The sequence below is a fragment of the Nicotiana attenuata genome, unplaced genomic scaffold, assembly GCF_001879085.1.
Source record: "Nicotiana attenuata strain UT unplaced genomic scaffold, NIATTr2, whole genome shotgun sequence".
In the NCBI taxonomy this organism is placed as follows: Eukaryota; Viridiplantae; Streptophyta; class Magnoliopsida; order Solanales; family Solanaceae; genus Nicotiana; species Nicotiana attenuata.
Genome location: NW_017670491.1, coordinates 530066 through 545736, shown reverse-complemented (window position 1 = coordinate 545736; position 15671 = coordinate 530066). Strand labels below are relative to the sequence as shown.

Below are 15671 nucleotides of genomic sequence, written 5' to 3'. Positions count from 1 at the left end.
CCTTTTAGAAAGAACCTGCTCTGATTCCAATCGATAGCTTATATGAGTCCACTAAACTATAGAGCACCTAATTCTCTATCGGTTTCTACTGAGAATACTTATGAAGCAGTAAGTAAAGAGACAAGGGATTTTTACGTGGAAAAATCCCACTCAAGGGGACAAAAACCACGACATACACTTGTAGGCTTTCAACTTCACTAACTTGTAATCTCACTATTACAAGCCACTTTGTAATAACTCTATTACAAAGATTTCAACTTAACTAACTTGTGATACTCTTACCACAAGCCACTTTGTTACTCTCTAGTTACAAAGATTTCAACTTAACTAACGTGTGATACTCTTACCACAAGCCACTTTGTTACTCTCTAGTTACAAAGACTTTAACTTATGACTAAACCTAGTCACAACATAAACTCGGAGAGTTTACGGATTTTGGGTTTCCTAAAAACAGCTTCTAAGAAAGCAAGATAGGAGTTACAATGAAGAACAAATAATAAGATTACAACTCAACTACGGATATACATAAGCCATTGTGAAACTGATCCTTTAGTGGAGTTGCCTTCTTGTTCTTGACACACCAGTGACTTTAATGCAGGATGAACACTTTAATGCTTGAGAGAATATCACAAAATGCACAAGTGAATATGTTGTGCCTTGCACCAGGTTGTTATACTACAAAAGACATCACAATGGTGATGTCAATTCTTGGTACACGCTTCTTCCCAGTGAGAAGTGACTGTTGCACTATCTCGGTACAGTTGCGGACAGTCACTTTCTGCAGTTGCGTTCCAGCTGTATAGTTGACTTGTACTTCTGTCAGAGAACCCTAAGGGACCAGGTCCCTGTTGTGTTCCCCTTTGTAGCAGTTGCGAACAATCACTTTCTGTAGTCACGTTCCAGTTGTACAGTTGACTTGTACTTCTGTTAGAGAACCCATAGGGACCAGGTCCTGTGGTGTTCCTCCTTGTGGTTGTTCACTCATTTGCTGGAGATCAGACTGGACATTGTTCATTTGAAATGTATACCAAGTGGGTCAGATTCTCTATCTGGTTCTTAACAATAAGTTTGTAAGTTTGTTTGATTATCAAAACATAAGAAGCATAAGGGAAAGACATTGAAAACCCATCATCCTCGTCTCTGATTACTAACCTCAACCTCATATTCTCTATACAATAAGTATTTTTATTTGTTAGTAAAATGATAAATGAAGTAATTTAATAACAATCTACGTAAATAAATGCTATAAATGATTAAATTACCTTATATATTCTTGAACTTCATTATAATTATTCAATAAGTATATATGTGCCTGATTTAGTGACCTGTCATCTAGTACAATTGGACTTTTTGGCTCCTAAAGGACAACCTGTATTAGGGGAAAAAAACTAGAAGCTTGTGCATTAATTGAATCATATTCATCATTGTTTCGGGGTCTTCGATTAAATCGAGTCTTTACACCTCCATGTAAGTATCTAGAGCATAAAGTCAAACACTTTTCAACCAAATATGCCTTAGCAATAGATCCTTCTGGATAATTTCTGTTGCGAACATATGATTTTAATGTACACTTATATCTTTCAGGAGGATACATCCATCGATTTTGAACTGGGCCTCCCAACCTTACCTCATTCGCCAAATGAATCATTATATCAAAAAAAGTTGGAGGAAATTTTTTTTCCAATTGATTCGTTGTTTCTCTAATCTCTACTTCTAAGCAATCTAGCTCTTCCACTGTGATAACTTTTTGACATAAACGGCGAAAGAAAGAAATTAGACGAATCAAAGGGATAGCAACATGATCAGGAAGTATGCATGCTTTTAACTGGTATTGGCAATAAGTAATGTAACATGAAGTGGGCATCATGAGTTTTATAACCGGATAATTTTCTTTCATCTAGCTGCACACACCTAGATATGTTGGAAGCACTACCATCAGGTAGCTTTGCTGTCTTTAAAACACCACAAAAAGCTGATTTTTCACCATTGGTCATTGAGAAGCATGATTTGCAAACTTTGTTCTCTTGCCATCCTTTGTATCCTTAGGTTGAAGGTTCTTCCTAATGCCATCTCTTTCAAATCATAACGAGCATTTGCATGATCCTTTGTCTTGCCAGGAATGTCTAAAAGAGTTCCAATTACATTATCCACTAAATTTTTCTCTATATGCAGTACGTCAAGGTTATGACATAACGAGTTGTGCTGCCAATAAGGTAATTCGAAAAAAATTGACCTTTTTTTCCAAGGGCCATCATTTGTTCTCTTTTGCTTCTTCCCAAACACATTTTTAAAATTCTGTAAGCTATTAAGCACATCAGTTTCCTTTAACAAAGGCGGAGTAGGCCTAAATTCTGTTTTTCCGTTGAAAGACCTTTTATTAAATCTCCACGTATGATCCATAGGCAGAAAAATACGATGAGCCATATAACGCATTTTTCGACTATGCTTAAGATAACGAGAATTAATGCCATAATTACAACAAGGGCAAGCCAACTTTCCCTTTGTACTCCAATCGAATAACATAGCATATGCAGGAAAGTCACTGATTGTCCATAAAAGAGCTGCTCGCATTTGAAAGGTTTGATCTCTTGAAGCATCATATGTTTCTACCCCGGACTCTCACAATACATTTAACTCTTCTATTAATGGTTGTAAATAAATGTAAATGTCATTTCCAGGTGATCGTGGCCCAGGTATAAGCAAAGAAAGCATACAGTATTCTGGTTTCATGCACATCCAAGGAGGCAAATTATACACTATTAGAAAATAACTGGCCATGTGCTATGAGATATGCTCATGGTCCGAAATGGATTGAACCCATCACTTGCTAAGCCAAGTCTCAAATTGCGAGAATCCCTTGCAAATTCTGAATGCAAGCTATCAAAGTCTTTTCATGCTTCATCAGTAGGATGCCTTAACTTTCCATCTTTAGAACGCACCTCGTCATGCCACCTCAATGTATCTGCTGTCTTTAAGCACATAAATAGCCTTTTTTGTCTAGGAATTAATGGAAAGTGTCTCAAAATTTTTGCTGGAACGCGATAACGTTTTTTGGAAGCCTCAAACTCGCTATCTACTTTAGGATATTTAATATATCGAGAAGCTCCACAGACATGACAATATTCATCATCCTTATGGTCATTCCTAAATAGCATGCAATCATTGGGACATGCATCAATTTTTTCATAATCAAGACCGAGATCCTTTACCATAGATTTGGCTTTATTGTAGGATATAGGATTGTTCAACTCAGGCATCGCCTCTTTTAATAGCTCTAAAAGAGAAGTTAAAGACGCATTGCTCCATTCATGTAGACACTTCAACAAATACAGATGGGTTGTGAAAGATAATCTAGAGAATCCTTTACAACCAGGATATAGTTCTTGGCTTGCCTCGTCAACTAAGTTATAAAATATATTGGCATCTTCATTTGGACCTTCATACACTCCTCCAGCATGTGCAACATCTCTAAATTGATCATTCAACAACATCGTACGAGTAAACATTATCATTCATGTCACAATTAACATTCATCGAAATTTCCCATTCCCCATGATTAATCCGTCTTGTATAACCTTGAACAAAACCATAGCATATTAGATGATCATACACTACATTCCTTCGAGTCCATCGAATATTAAAACACTTTGTGCATGGGCATTGAATTTCTTCGCCTTGAGGATCTCGATAAGAGTAAGCAAAATCTAAGAAAAATTGAACACCCTTGACATACTCTTTGCTATACCTTGGTAAATCCATCCGTTCCTTGGATGGAACAATTGAATTCCTAAAAATTAAATTTATTAGATCTTTAAATATATAATCATTTAAGCATTGACTATATTGTAAAACTAAATCCTAAACGTCAAGAATAAATCTGTAAAATCATGTGTTGTAAAACAATAAGACTTTCTTACCTAGTCATGACACTTAAGCTAAGCCAAATCAAACTTCAAGTCCACCACAAATCTTCCCGAGCGTGACTTATCTTCTAGGATAAATAAGTAAAATTAGTAGGATCCATAAAACAAAGATGGAATGTCATAAAACTCTAAACCAAGTTTTTCATGAATATAATATAATAATTCTGCGCACCAAAAAGTGTCATGTGCACATTGGCAAGTATAGTGACACCTAAAAGGTGTTGTTCGTACAAATATTAAATAATTAAAAGAAGTTAAGATATAAAAATCTAACTAGCTATTTCTGATTCTTCAACTCAAAAAAAAAAACTCCAGAACTAGTCATATTATGAAATTACTAAAAGGCAATTTTGATACCTAGAAATTAAACAAAATAATTACTTTGTTTCAACATAGGAATATGAAATTAGAAGAAAAAAAGTTAAATACTTGAATACAAACAAAGACTATACAAATTTACCTAGAAATTATACAACAATAACAAACCTAGTGTAATCCCACAAGTGGGGCCTGAGAAGGGTAGTATGTACGCAAACCTTACCCCTACCTTCAAGAAAGCAGGGAGGTTATTTCCGAAAAACCCTCGGCTTAGGAAAGATAAAAGGAAGGGCTACTCAAAGAAGAAAACGATCTTAAAATCCTACCTACCCCCTCCTGAAGAAAATATTCATATTGTTCCATTATACTTAAATCAGTTTCACAAGAACAAACATTAGGCCAAAGAAAACCCTTTCAGTTTTTAATTTCTCCAACTTTCATCAAGTTTGCAACTTTCCACCACTTCACCTTAGTTTCAAATACCTTTACATAACTTGCCTACATGTTCTAAACCTATTCGACGACTTTTCTTCCCCTGATATGGTAAACCCAGACCCACCCCCTCCAAAATCGCCCTACAAGTGGCCCTTTCCCACATTGCTCCCCTTGTGACCCAGCCCCCAAATTTATGATTGGAGCTAAAGGGTCCTTACCACTAGGATATCCCTCCCTTGTCATTCCAAAACTTATTCCTATAACATCTTTAAAAAATAATTGACCGAATATCATACCTGTTCAAACCAGCAATTGTCTCAGAACTTCTTCACTTCTTGTTTAACCTAACTAAGTAAGAAATAACGGGAATTTGCTAAACTTCCAGTATCAAACCCCAGCATTGAGTGATCAAAAAACTTTCAAATTCAAGTTATTACGACTCAGATAATGTACACTTCTATATCAATCAAAAAAAAGAGAACAAAAGCTTATACACTTTCTCCGGGAGAGTTCCATGAAAGAAAATTGAGAATTATGATCTGCTATTTCATAAAATCACCAAATTAGTAATCAAACTATAAGCTACTCTTTAATAACTTAGTAGTAGTATTTGTTCCCAAGTCCCACCGAGCATGAGGAAAATGTGATTCCCATAATCTTTCTTCAATAGTAATTGTAACAACTTAAGCATTACAACATTCACTCTATTTTAAGGAATTATTGATCTTTCCATCGAGCTTTCTTGAAGAGCATCAACTATGACATAAAGAAGCCCAGCATATATTCCAAGCATATCCATTTACATATTAGGTTATGCCGCAATTTTCCAACTCATTCTAGTATTATAACTCAAATTAATTGGGTCACCTATAAATATTCACCCGTTTCATTCAACACACACATTGCATTCAATATTGTGAGAATTAAACATAATTTGATAACTTTATGCGGTGAAATAATAATTTGACAATTTTTATGCGGTAAAATTAACCTACCTCTCAATTATTAACACACCACAAAAAAATAAGATAAAATTTGACTAGAAGTTAATATAGAAGAAAACTAACAAAAACAAAAAATCAAGACTCAATAACCAGTATAACTCCCAAAGAGTAACTACTTTCCACAGTAGGAAGAAGGAATTTTAGAGAGCAAAAGAAACCAACCTGCAGCTTTGAGGAAGAGGGTTTTGATAACTACTGAAACAGTATAAATGATAATATAGCCTTTGGGGAAGAGGGTTTTGATAACTACTCCCAAACGATAAAGGAAATTTTGAGAGCAAAAGAAACTAACCTGCAGCATAAACGATAATACTTATTTTCAACTCAAGAATATGAAATTAAGATAACATTGAAAACTTTTATAGCAAAAATTAAACAAAAAAATCACTTATGTAAGCCCAATCATCAGAAATTGAAAAAGAGTAAAACTTTGAGAGTAAAATAAAGACTATAAAATGCCCAATAATTATACAAAAAAAAAATACTTCTATCAATCCCATGATAAGAAGCTAGACAAATTGAAGCTTTAAGCATAAGATCGACGAACATACAAAAATATCAAAAATTAAACAAAAAATATTACTTTTTTTTTCAGCCCAAGAATCTGAAATTAGTAAAAAATTAATGTAACGACCCGGCCGGTCGTTTTGAGAGTTATAGCCTCGTTTCCCCCATTTATGCTTTTGTTTGTGTTCCTCATCTGTATTTTATCGTATCGTGTTGGTTGGTTCGGGTCCGGAGTGGTTTCGGAGTGGAATGAGACACTTAGACTCCTATTTAGAAGCTTAAGTTGGAAAAGTCAACCAGATGTTGACTTATGAGTAAACGATCTCGGATTTGGATTTTTATGGTTCGGTTAGCTCCGTTAGGTGATTGTGGACTTAGGAGCGCGTCCGGAATGTGTTTTGGAGGCCCGTGGTAGAATTAGGCTTGAATTGGCGAAAGTTAGAAATTTGGCGATTTTGGTTGGTAATGAAAAATTTGATATCAGGGTCGGAATGGAATTGCGTAAGTTAGAGTAGGTTTTTAGTGTCATTTGTGATGTGTGTGCAACATTTCAGATCATTCGGAGGTGATTTGATAGGTTTCGGCGTCGGTTGCGGAATTTGGAAGTTTAGAAGTTCTTAGGCTTGAATCCGAGGGTAATTTGGTGTTTCGATGTTGTTTTGAGTTTTCCGAAGGTTCGAATAAGTTCGTATATTGATATATGACTTGTTTGTATGTTTGGTTGAGGTCCCGAGGGCCTCGGGTGTGTTTCGGGCGGTTAACGGATTGATTTTTGATGTTGGGAGATAGTTGTTGCTGCTGATTTCTGAAGTTTGCTGGTGTTTCCGCACCTACGAATAGGGAGCCGCAGGTGCGAGGTCGCAGGTGCGGCTGTGTAGCCGCAGGTGCGAGGTCGCAGGTGCGGCTGTGTAGCTGCAGATGCGGAAATGGAAGGCCAGCACTGTAGTTGCAGATGTGGAGGATTTGTCGCATCTGCGGTCCCGCAGGTGCGACTTTGAGGACTTAAGTGACTTCCGCAAATGCAGATGTTTTGGCGCAGAAGCGGCATCGTAGGTGCGCAATTTAGGCCGCATGTGCGAAAAAGCCTGGGCAGAAGTGTAAATTGAACCCTTCGCGAATTTTGGTTCGTTTCCTCCATTTTCAAGTCGGTTTTGGAGCTTTTGAAGGGATTTTGAAGGGAGATTCAAGGGATTTTCAGTGAGGTAAGTTGCTTGAGATCTAATACTCCTATCTATGGTATTTTTCCGTTGTTTTATCAGGTAATTAGTAGAAATTAGGGGTGAAATTGAGGGGTTATGGCTTGAGATTTTGGAGAGTTTGATTTGAGGATTTGAGGGACCAAATGGAGTCGGATTTTGATAAATTTCGTATGTATGTACTCGCGAATGAATGAGCTTTCAAGTTTTGTAAATTTTGTCGGATTCCGAGACATTGTCCCGAGGGCCGGGTTTGAGCCAATTTCGAGTTCTTAGTCTAAGTTGATAGTTTTTCTTGTGGAATTCATTCCATTAGCACATATTGATGGTATTCAACTGATTGTGAATAGATTCGGATTATTTGGAGACCGAGTCGAGGGGCAAGAGCATCGCGGAGTAGAGATTTGATCGGTTTGAGGTAAGTAATAATTGTAAATCTAGTCCTGAGGGTGTGAAACCTCGGATTTGTGTCATGTGACTATTTTGAGGTGACGCACATGCTAGGTGACGAGCGTGTGGGCGTGCACCGTTGGGGATTGTGACTTGGTCCTTCCCGTATCAACTGCTAAGCTGAATATTTTGTTGAAACTACATGTCTCTCACTTGTTTTAGAAAGAATTTCTATAAATCAGGCTGGATGCCATGTTTAGGCCTTATGCGAGTGTTGTTCGGACCTTAGAGGTCTTTTATTGCTATCCTCTCATTGTTTTCGATTAGAAATCTATACTCAGTCATATTTATACTTATTTACTGCATACCTTTGTCTCTATTACTTTGTTTTGATGCATCATATAAATGTTGTTTGGGCTGAATGCCCTGTTTTACTGATTTATGACTGAGTGAGACCGAGGGCCTGATTTGTGAGGATATATATGGGATCGGGCTGCACACCGCAACATATTTTACTAATTCATGACTGAGTAAGGTCGATGGCCTGATTTATTTATGCCATGATTGTCTTGTTATAGTGCTTGGGTTGAAAGAGCCCATCCGGAGTCTGCACACCCCCAGTGAGCGCATGTACCCACTAAGTGCGAGTGCCGAGTGCTAAGTGACTAGGAGGCATGAGTGATGGTGAGGTTCCCGAGGGGCTTTATATGAGTGACGGTGAGGTTTGCTCGAGGGGCTGTATACGAGAGATGTTTGCCCGGGGCTGTTTATGTTTTCACCATTTTTCTCACTTGAGCATTTCACCTTGTTCTAAAACTGTTGAAAGATGTTTTCAAATTGATTTTATTGGAACTGGATTTAAACAAGCTAATTTGATTCAAACTATGATTTTAAAGGCACACTGTACTTTATTGAGTTAATTTGATATGAACCTTACATGCATTGTTGCTCGTCACTACTTCTCAGCCTTTATTTAATGTTGTTACTTACTGAGTTGGCGTACTCACGTTACTCCCTGCACCTTGTGTGCAGATCCAGGTGTATCTGGACATGGTAGCGGCTGTTGACTATTCCAGTTGCAGACTTTCTCGGAGATAGCAAGGTAGCTGCCTCGCGATCGCAGCCCTGTTCTTCTCCATCTTATATTCCTTTATTTGTATTTAGTTATTTCCCAGACTTTGTTAGTCTCTGTATTGTCAGGCATATTGTAGTAGATGCTCATGATTAATGACACCCCGATGTCGGACTTTCTTTTCCGCACTTTTATTTTGATTTAAACTCCTTTATGAAGGTTTTATGTTAAATAACTTTAGAATTTTCCTTTGAAATGCAAATATCAGTTGTTTTAATAATGTGTCGGTTTGCCTGGTACTACGATAGGCGCTATCACGACAGGGTTAGTTTTGGGTCGTGACAATTGAAAACTTTGATACCCTTCTTTTCAGCCCAAGAAACTGAAATTACTGAAATTAGTAAAAAATTAAAACCTTTGATACCGAAAAATTAAACAAAACAAAATTACTTCTTTTTAGCCCAAGAATCTGAAATTATAAAAAGTTCAAAACTTTGAGTATAAAACAAAGATTGTACAGAGATACCCAGATATTGTACACAATAAAAGATTATTTTTTCATCTCCATTAGTAAGAAACTAGAAAAATTGAATCTTAAAGTATAAGAACAAAACTAAAAATTGAAAAAAACAGAAAAGTTTTGAGCAAAGAGATACTTACCAATAGAGAAAGGGATGGAGATTTGCAATTTATGGGTGAGAGTTATCTGAAGACATGCAGCAAAGAATTGAAAAGAATGGATTAGGTTAAGGAGGCAATTAAGGTGAAGCGGCAATGAGAGAAAAGAATTGGGGAAAGGACGATGATTTCAGTCTTATTGTATTTGGGGGGGGGGTTTGGGGGGGGGGGAAAGTGTTTTAGTTAATCTAATATTTGGGGGGAATTTTGAGTGAAATTTTATATAAGAAATTTTTAGACTGTTTCCTATAGGGTTTCCTAACTGAACGGTCATTGGCCTTATGAGAATTGGGGGAAAATATTTTATAAGGAGTTATTAGGGTACGCTTGTAAAGTGTTGCATTTAATATGACAATATAACAACTCTTTAAAATTGTAGCAATACACCTAAGAAGTGTGGCCAAAAATTTTATATTTAGGCAACACTTAAAAAATGTTGTCTTTATATTTAAAAGGAACGCTTTATGAGTGTTACCTTAAAATCCGTGCCCGAAGACGATACTCAAAGGTCACGCCAAAAAAGTGTTCCTATAGATATTTTTGGCAACACTTTTTAAGCGTTGCCTAAATTAGTGCGGCCGTAGCATAAAATGTTGTAGTGAGGGTGACATGTGAACAGCGATTAGTAAGTAATATTTAGAATTTTCCAGCCTAGACACTCTTTATCTTTTTCAATAATTAATTGATGCATCAAGCTTGATTGAAGGCATATAATATAAATTGGACATTCTCTTGCAAAGTGCTCCAACAATAGGCCAGGTATTCACTAATGGTGAAAGACAACAATGTACATAACAACAATAACCAGCTCATTTTAAGTTTTGATTAAAGATTAAGGGAGCTTTTATCCCATTCAAATGGTGAACGGAGTATTAGCTATCCAAATTCAAAGTTAAGTGGTTAAGTGGTATTTACTTAAAGAAAATAGTTCAAACAAGTTGCCGAATAATGGGCCACTTTTTTAAAGGGTTGCGAGGAGGGTAATGGTTGTGTCATGCGAGGAGTTTACAGACAGGCTAGCACCCACATGCCGAAATCCAGATCCCTGCATAAAATATTTCCTAAATATTCCTTTCTAATAAAAAAAAGATCCCAAATACTTGGCTTTGAATATTTTGTATCCTATCGATATCATATCATCAAAAAAAAAAAAAAAAAAAAAAACAGATAAATTTTATTTGTCAGCTCGTGTTGGCATTTTCATATAAACGATGTCAACTCATGTTGATGTCAATTCAAGACACCGGTGCACTTAGCTCCCGCTATTCGCGGGGACCGGGGAAGGGTCGGACCACATTGGTCTATTGTATACAATTTTACCCTGCATTTCTACAAAAGACTGTTTCCACGACTCGAACACGTAACCTCTTGATCACATAACAATAACTTTATCAATTACAAGGCTCCCCTTGTTGATGCTATCACAAACAAATTATTACAGACGACTCTCTTTTATTTCCTTGAAGGCTAAATAATATATATAGGGGAACGAGGGGTTTGGCGGACCGAGGTAAGGATGGATTTTAATATTTTCTTTTATAATATGGCATGCATCACGATGAAGGTAAAAGTTTATCATAATATATAACTTCAGTCATAAGCAAAAAGTAAAAAAAAAAGTTATAAATAAAGTTGCAATATCAACTTCTCAGAAACGACTTTGCATGTGGAATTGTCTAACTTGGTATTATTATCTTTCTCTACCATAAAATAGCTAAAATTGAAAAGTTCAAACAGTACGTATTTGGTATAGCCCCTGAATTATTGCCTGAGCTAATTATTATGGTCATTCGTGTCTCTGGAAAGTCAAAATCTTTAATCATTCATGTGAAATTCATTGAAAGTAGAGCTAAGCGCGTACCAGTTGAAAATTCATCATCTTTATTCTCTATTTTTGCTTTTTGTTTGTATATCTTTTAAATGATGCACAATTGATTCGTTCTAAACATTGAAAGATATATATTTTTTGGTTTAAAGAGGACATATATTACTTTCCATTATTTTGAGGTTAAAAGTTAATATTGTGTATAAAGAATTAACCACAGTGCCATATATGTGCATTTGGTGTAAGTGAATCGTTTTTACACCATAGTTATACTCCTTGCTTGCTTCTATATATATATATATATATATATATTTTCTCTTTCTTCCTTGCTTATGTATATTCGACTTGTACGTACTATAACTTCTTCTTCTTCTCCTGCTCCTTAAATGGCTTATTGTGTCAAGATATGGTTCACATTAACCATAACATTTTTAGTCTTGAACTTAAAAACAGTACTTGTTCAAGGTGCACCACAAGTACCTTGCTACTTCATCTTTGGAGACTCGTTACTTGATAATGGAAATAACAACGACCTTGACACAACAGCAAAGGCTAATTACCCACCTTATGGGGTTGACTTTCGTGATGGTCCTACCGGCCGATTCACCAATGGCCGCAATACGGCAGACTTCCTAGGTCTTCTCTTACTGTTTCTACAACTTCCATTTCTATTGATTTCTCTAATATAATGTTTCTTTACTAGATTTTAATTTACTATTTGAACCACAAGTTAATTATTTCATCTACACTTATATATGTTTAAGGAACTAGCTAGAGTATTTGGTTGTTAAACGCTTCACATTGGTTGAGGGAGTTGATAGTGGTCTCATAACATATACGGTCTTGCGCGCATGTTATACAATTCTCTGCAGATGTCCAATCTTGGGTGTGTATGGGTGTTAGAGGTCCCACATTGTTGAATGAATGAACTATTTTCTCCTTATATAGCTACTCTTGGTAATATTCCTCATACTAGTTTTTCGAATTTAACTAGGTTAAACGTCCATTTTATTAACATCAATTTCTTCTTTAATTAGTGCATACAACCATTTGACTTGATTTTATCTCCATATATTTGCAGCGGAACTCCTGGATTTTGATCACTACATTCCACCTTTTGCAAGTGCAGAAGGTAGTGAGATATTGGAAGGTGTAAATTATGCATCTGGTTCAGCCGGAATTCGCAATGACAGTGGAAGCCATCTTGTAAGTGTTGTTTGGTATATATATGTGCTACTAGACGAGGAAAGACCCGTATACAGGCCCAACATTGCAATTTTATTAAAAAAAAATTATTATTTGTTAGTGTTTAGTTAATTAACTTTTGAGGTTTAACAAACTATATTTTTTAAAATTAATTTTGAATATAAAAATATTTAGTTTGAAATCGTCTTCAAATAGTATGAATAAATAAAAATTATTTAATTTTTATTTTCAAATTTCTTTAAGATAGTATGGGCAAATATGAAAATTTTGTAAATATCGATACTTCTTTTTGTTGTTGTATTATTTAAAAATTAATTTTATTTTCTCTATGGAAAATTATATTTGAATAAAACAAGATTAATAATTTTCCAAAATGATATAAAGATTGGAAAATGAGCATTTGCACTACACAAACAGTCTAATCAACACATGCAAAGTGCATTTAAAGGAGTGTTGTGGCTAGAGGAATGTGGGGTCCAGGTGTATTTTGCATTTAAGAAATGCAAACATGGAATTTTTATGAAATGACATATATGCCCTTGGTCAACCATTTTCTTTTTCTATATAATAGATAGAAATAACAGTTCCTTCATTACACATTTTAATCTTCCTCTTTGGACGTGAATGGCTAATACTAAGAGTAAATGAGAAAACATATAAGGAATTTGCTTATAAATTTGTTTTTTTTTTTCTTCTTTTAATTTTGGTTTTCAGGGTGATCGGATTTACTTGGGCAGGCAATTGGAGAATCATAAAGTCACAATTTCCCGTGTTGCTGATTTACTAGGGGATAAAACCGCAGCAAAAAAGCACTTGAATAAGTGCCTCTTTATTGTGGGAATAGGGAGCAATGACTATATCAACAACTACTTGATGCCCGAAACCTATCCCTCAAGTCATTTGTACACACCAAGCGAATATGCAGCTGCTTTGATAGAACAATATTCGCAACATCTGCGGGTTAGATTTTTACTTTAATTTTTACGCATATATTTTATTCATATTTAAGTTTAAAAAAGTAAGAAAGATAAAAATGAAAAAAAGGGATAAGTCTGGAGACCTCTCCGGATTTGGTTTCGTAGCGCTGACTCTGATTCATGATATTACGTTTACCTCATTTGTTTAAATTTCTTTTGTCATAATTCTTTTAACATATTCATCATTAATAAAAAAGAAAATCCGACTAAATTTCCTTTTAAATTACTTTATTATTTAATTTATTTTGTAAACATTTTATTAGAGTAATCTCAAAGTCAAACTGTATAATATTGTATTAAATGGACTAAAATGGTGTTTTTTTTGGCGTTTCTTACAAAATTTGGATTTATACAATAATGCTACTCTTTGGTTGCTGTGATTAGACTTTATATGAAGATGGTGCAAGGAAAGTTGCCCTATTTGGACTAGGCCGAATAGGTTGCATTCCAGACGAGTTGCAAAAACACAATACACGTAGATGTGTGGGTTCAACAAATGATGCAATTCAACTATTCAACAGCAACCTAAAGTCTCTCGTAGATAATCTTAACACCAATTTTCCAGACGCAAAATTCACTTATATAAACATGTACAGCATTTCATCACTCATTGGTAATTCTTCCTCCTTTATTTTTCCTTTCAACCTTTTTGTGCTATTGAATCTTTATGAGATATTTTTACTTTTAACTCCATGAAATGGTAATGGATTAGCTATTGCAAACTGTCATTTTTCAGATATCTTTAGTGTGTTGAATCGTCCATGCTGTGAAGTGTCGAAAACCATGCCTGAAGGGCAATGCGTACCTGGAGAAACTCCTTGTTTGCTTAGGGGAATATATTTTTTCTATGATAATTTTCATCCCACAGAGACTGCCAATATGATCGCGACCAACAGAGCTTATAACTCCGTCCTACCGTCTGATGCTTATCCTATGGATATCCGTCACTTGATCAGGAACAACAAAGTGTATGATGAGTAACGTTCATGTGTTTCCTCATTTGGTTACGTACGTGTAATAAGTTTAACTTGTAATAAATGATTAAATTGATTATGTTATTATATGGAGTACGCACCTAATACTTATTTTCAAGATGTGCTAGGTCTTTTATTTAATTTTTATCCAAGGGATAATCAGGTAAAAGGGGTTTTCATACAACTAATTGGAGTACTAGTCAAATATAGGTTTTATTAATTAATTTTTTTTCACTTTTACCCTTTATCATTAAGTAACCATTTCCCAAACTAATCAATATATAGTAGTCAAATCTAGATTTTTAGAGTACCATTAATAAGTATAATGTATTTAATTAATGCTTTCTGAAAGAAAGTGCAAAATGCAAACGGGACAATATATTCCTTCCGTTCACTTTTACTTGTCCACTTTTGAACTTTGTACGCCCCTTACAAAATAATAAATAAAGTGCATAATTTACCACGAGACCCATATTAATTGATGTATAGTTATAATGAATTTGAAAAGTGATTTGAAATGAGTAATTAATTATAAGGGCAAAACAGAAAAAATAAATTATTTTTCTCTTGATATGCGAAAAGTTACAAGTAAAAAATAAAAATTTATTTTTAAATATTTGACAACTAAAAGTGAACGGCGGGAATAATAAAAGAGAACTTAGGGGGTAAGTTCATCAATGGATGATAATCTCATCCACGAGCGTAAACAAAACACATCCTATTGCACATGGTAAGTAATTAGTGTATATAGGAAAGACATGACAACACTAATTGAGAGAAACCTTTCAGATAAAAAAGAAACCTTTTATCATTCACCACCGTCTACTAAATTCTAGAAAAAAATAGTTAGTATGACTAAACTATTCTTAATTAAATATTGTAGCATAGTTATAATAACACTTACTTTTATTCTCAAGTCACTACATTATACAAAATAAAATTTAAAACTTTTGCTAAAATTTTAAAAACGTCTTTGAAAAAATAAAATGGAGCCAAATTTTTCAATTTTTACCACCAAAAATTATCTTATAAATGGAAGCTCAATTTCCAGGTTGTTGTTAAACATGGCTAAAATGGAAAAGCACCAAAAGCTGCATCACTTTCCTCGGGAAATTTGTTTAAATCAAAAGGAAAATCTTTAACTTTTCTTGTTACGACCCGAATTT

At 34.9% G+C, this 15671-nt stretch overlaps 1 protein-coding gene across 1 annotated transcript; it reads left to right on the top strand.

The window, feature by feature from the left end:
- The first annotated feature begins 11484 nt into the window (after positions 1–11484).
- LOC109240177 (GDSL esterase/lipase At1g29670-like) lies at positions 11485–14625 on the top strand. The gene is made up of 5 exons (XM_019406813.1): positions 11485–11984; positions 12430–12554; positions 13269–13514; positions 13916–14144; positions 14268–14625. The coding sequence occupies exons 1-5, from the start codon at positions 11735–11737 to the stop codon at positions 14510–14512; spliced, it is 1095 nt and encodes a 364-aa protein (XP_019262358.1). The 5' UTR covers positions 11485–11734; the 3' UTR covers positions 14513–14625.
- The last annotated feature ends 1046 nt before the right edge of the window (positions 14626–15671 follow it).

What these genes read in the sequence shown, in the direction of transcription:
- LOC109240177 (XM_019406813.1), top strand. Translation starts at nt 11,735, where the DNA reads ATGGCTTATTGTGTCAAGATATGGTTCACATTAACCATAACATTTTTA. An exon ending in CAATACGGCAGACTTCCTAG is followed by an intron (nt 11,985 to 12,429) that starts GTCTTCTCTTAC and finishes ATATATTTGCAG; the next exon opens with CGGAACTCCTGGATTTTGAT. An exon ending in CAGCATTTCATCACTCATTG is followed by an intron (nt 14,145 to 14,267) that starts GTAATTCTTCCT and finishes GTCATTTTTCAG; the next exon opens with ATATCTTTAGTGTGTTGAAT.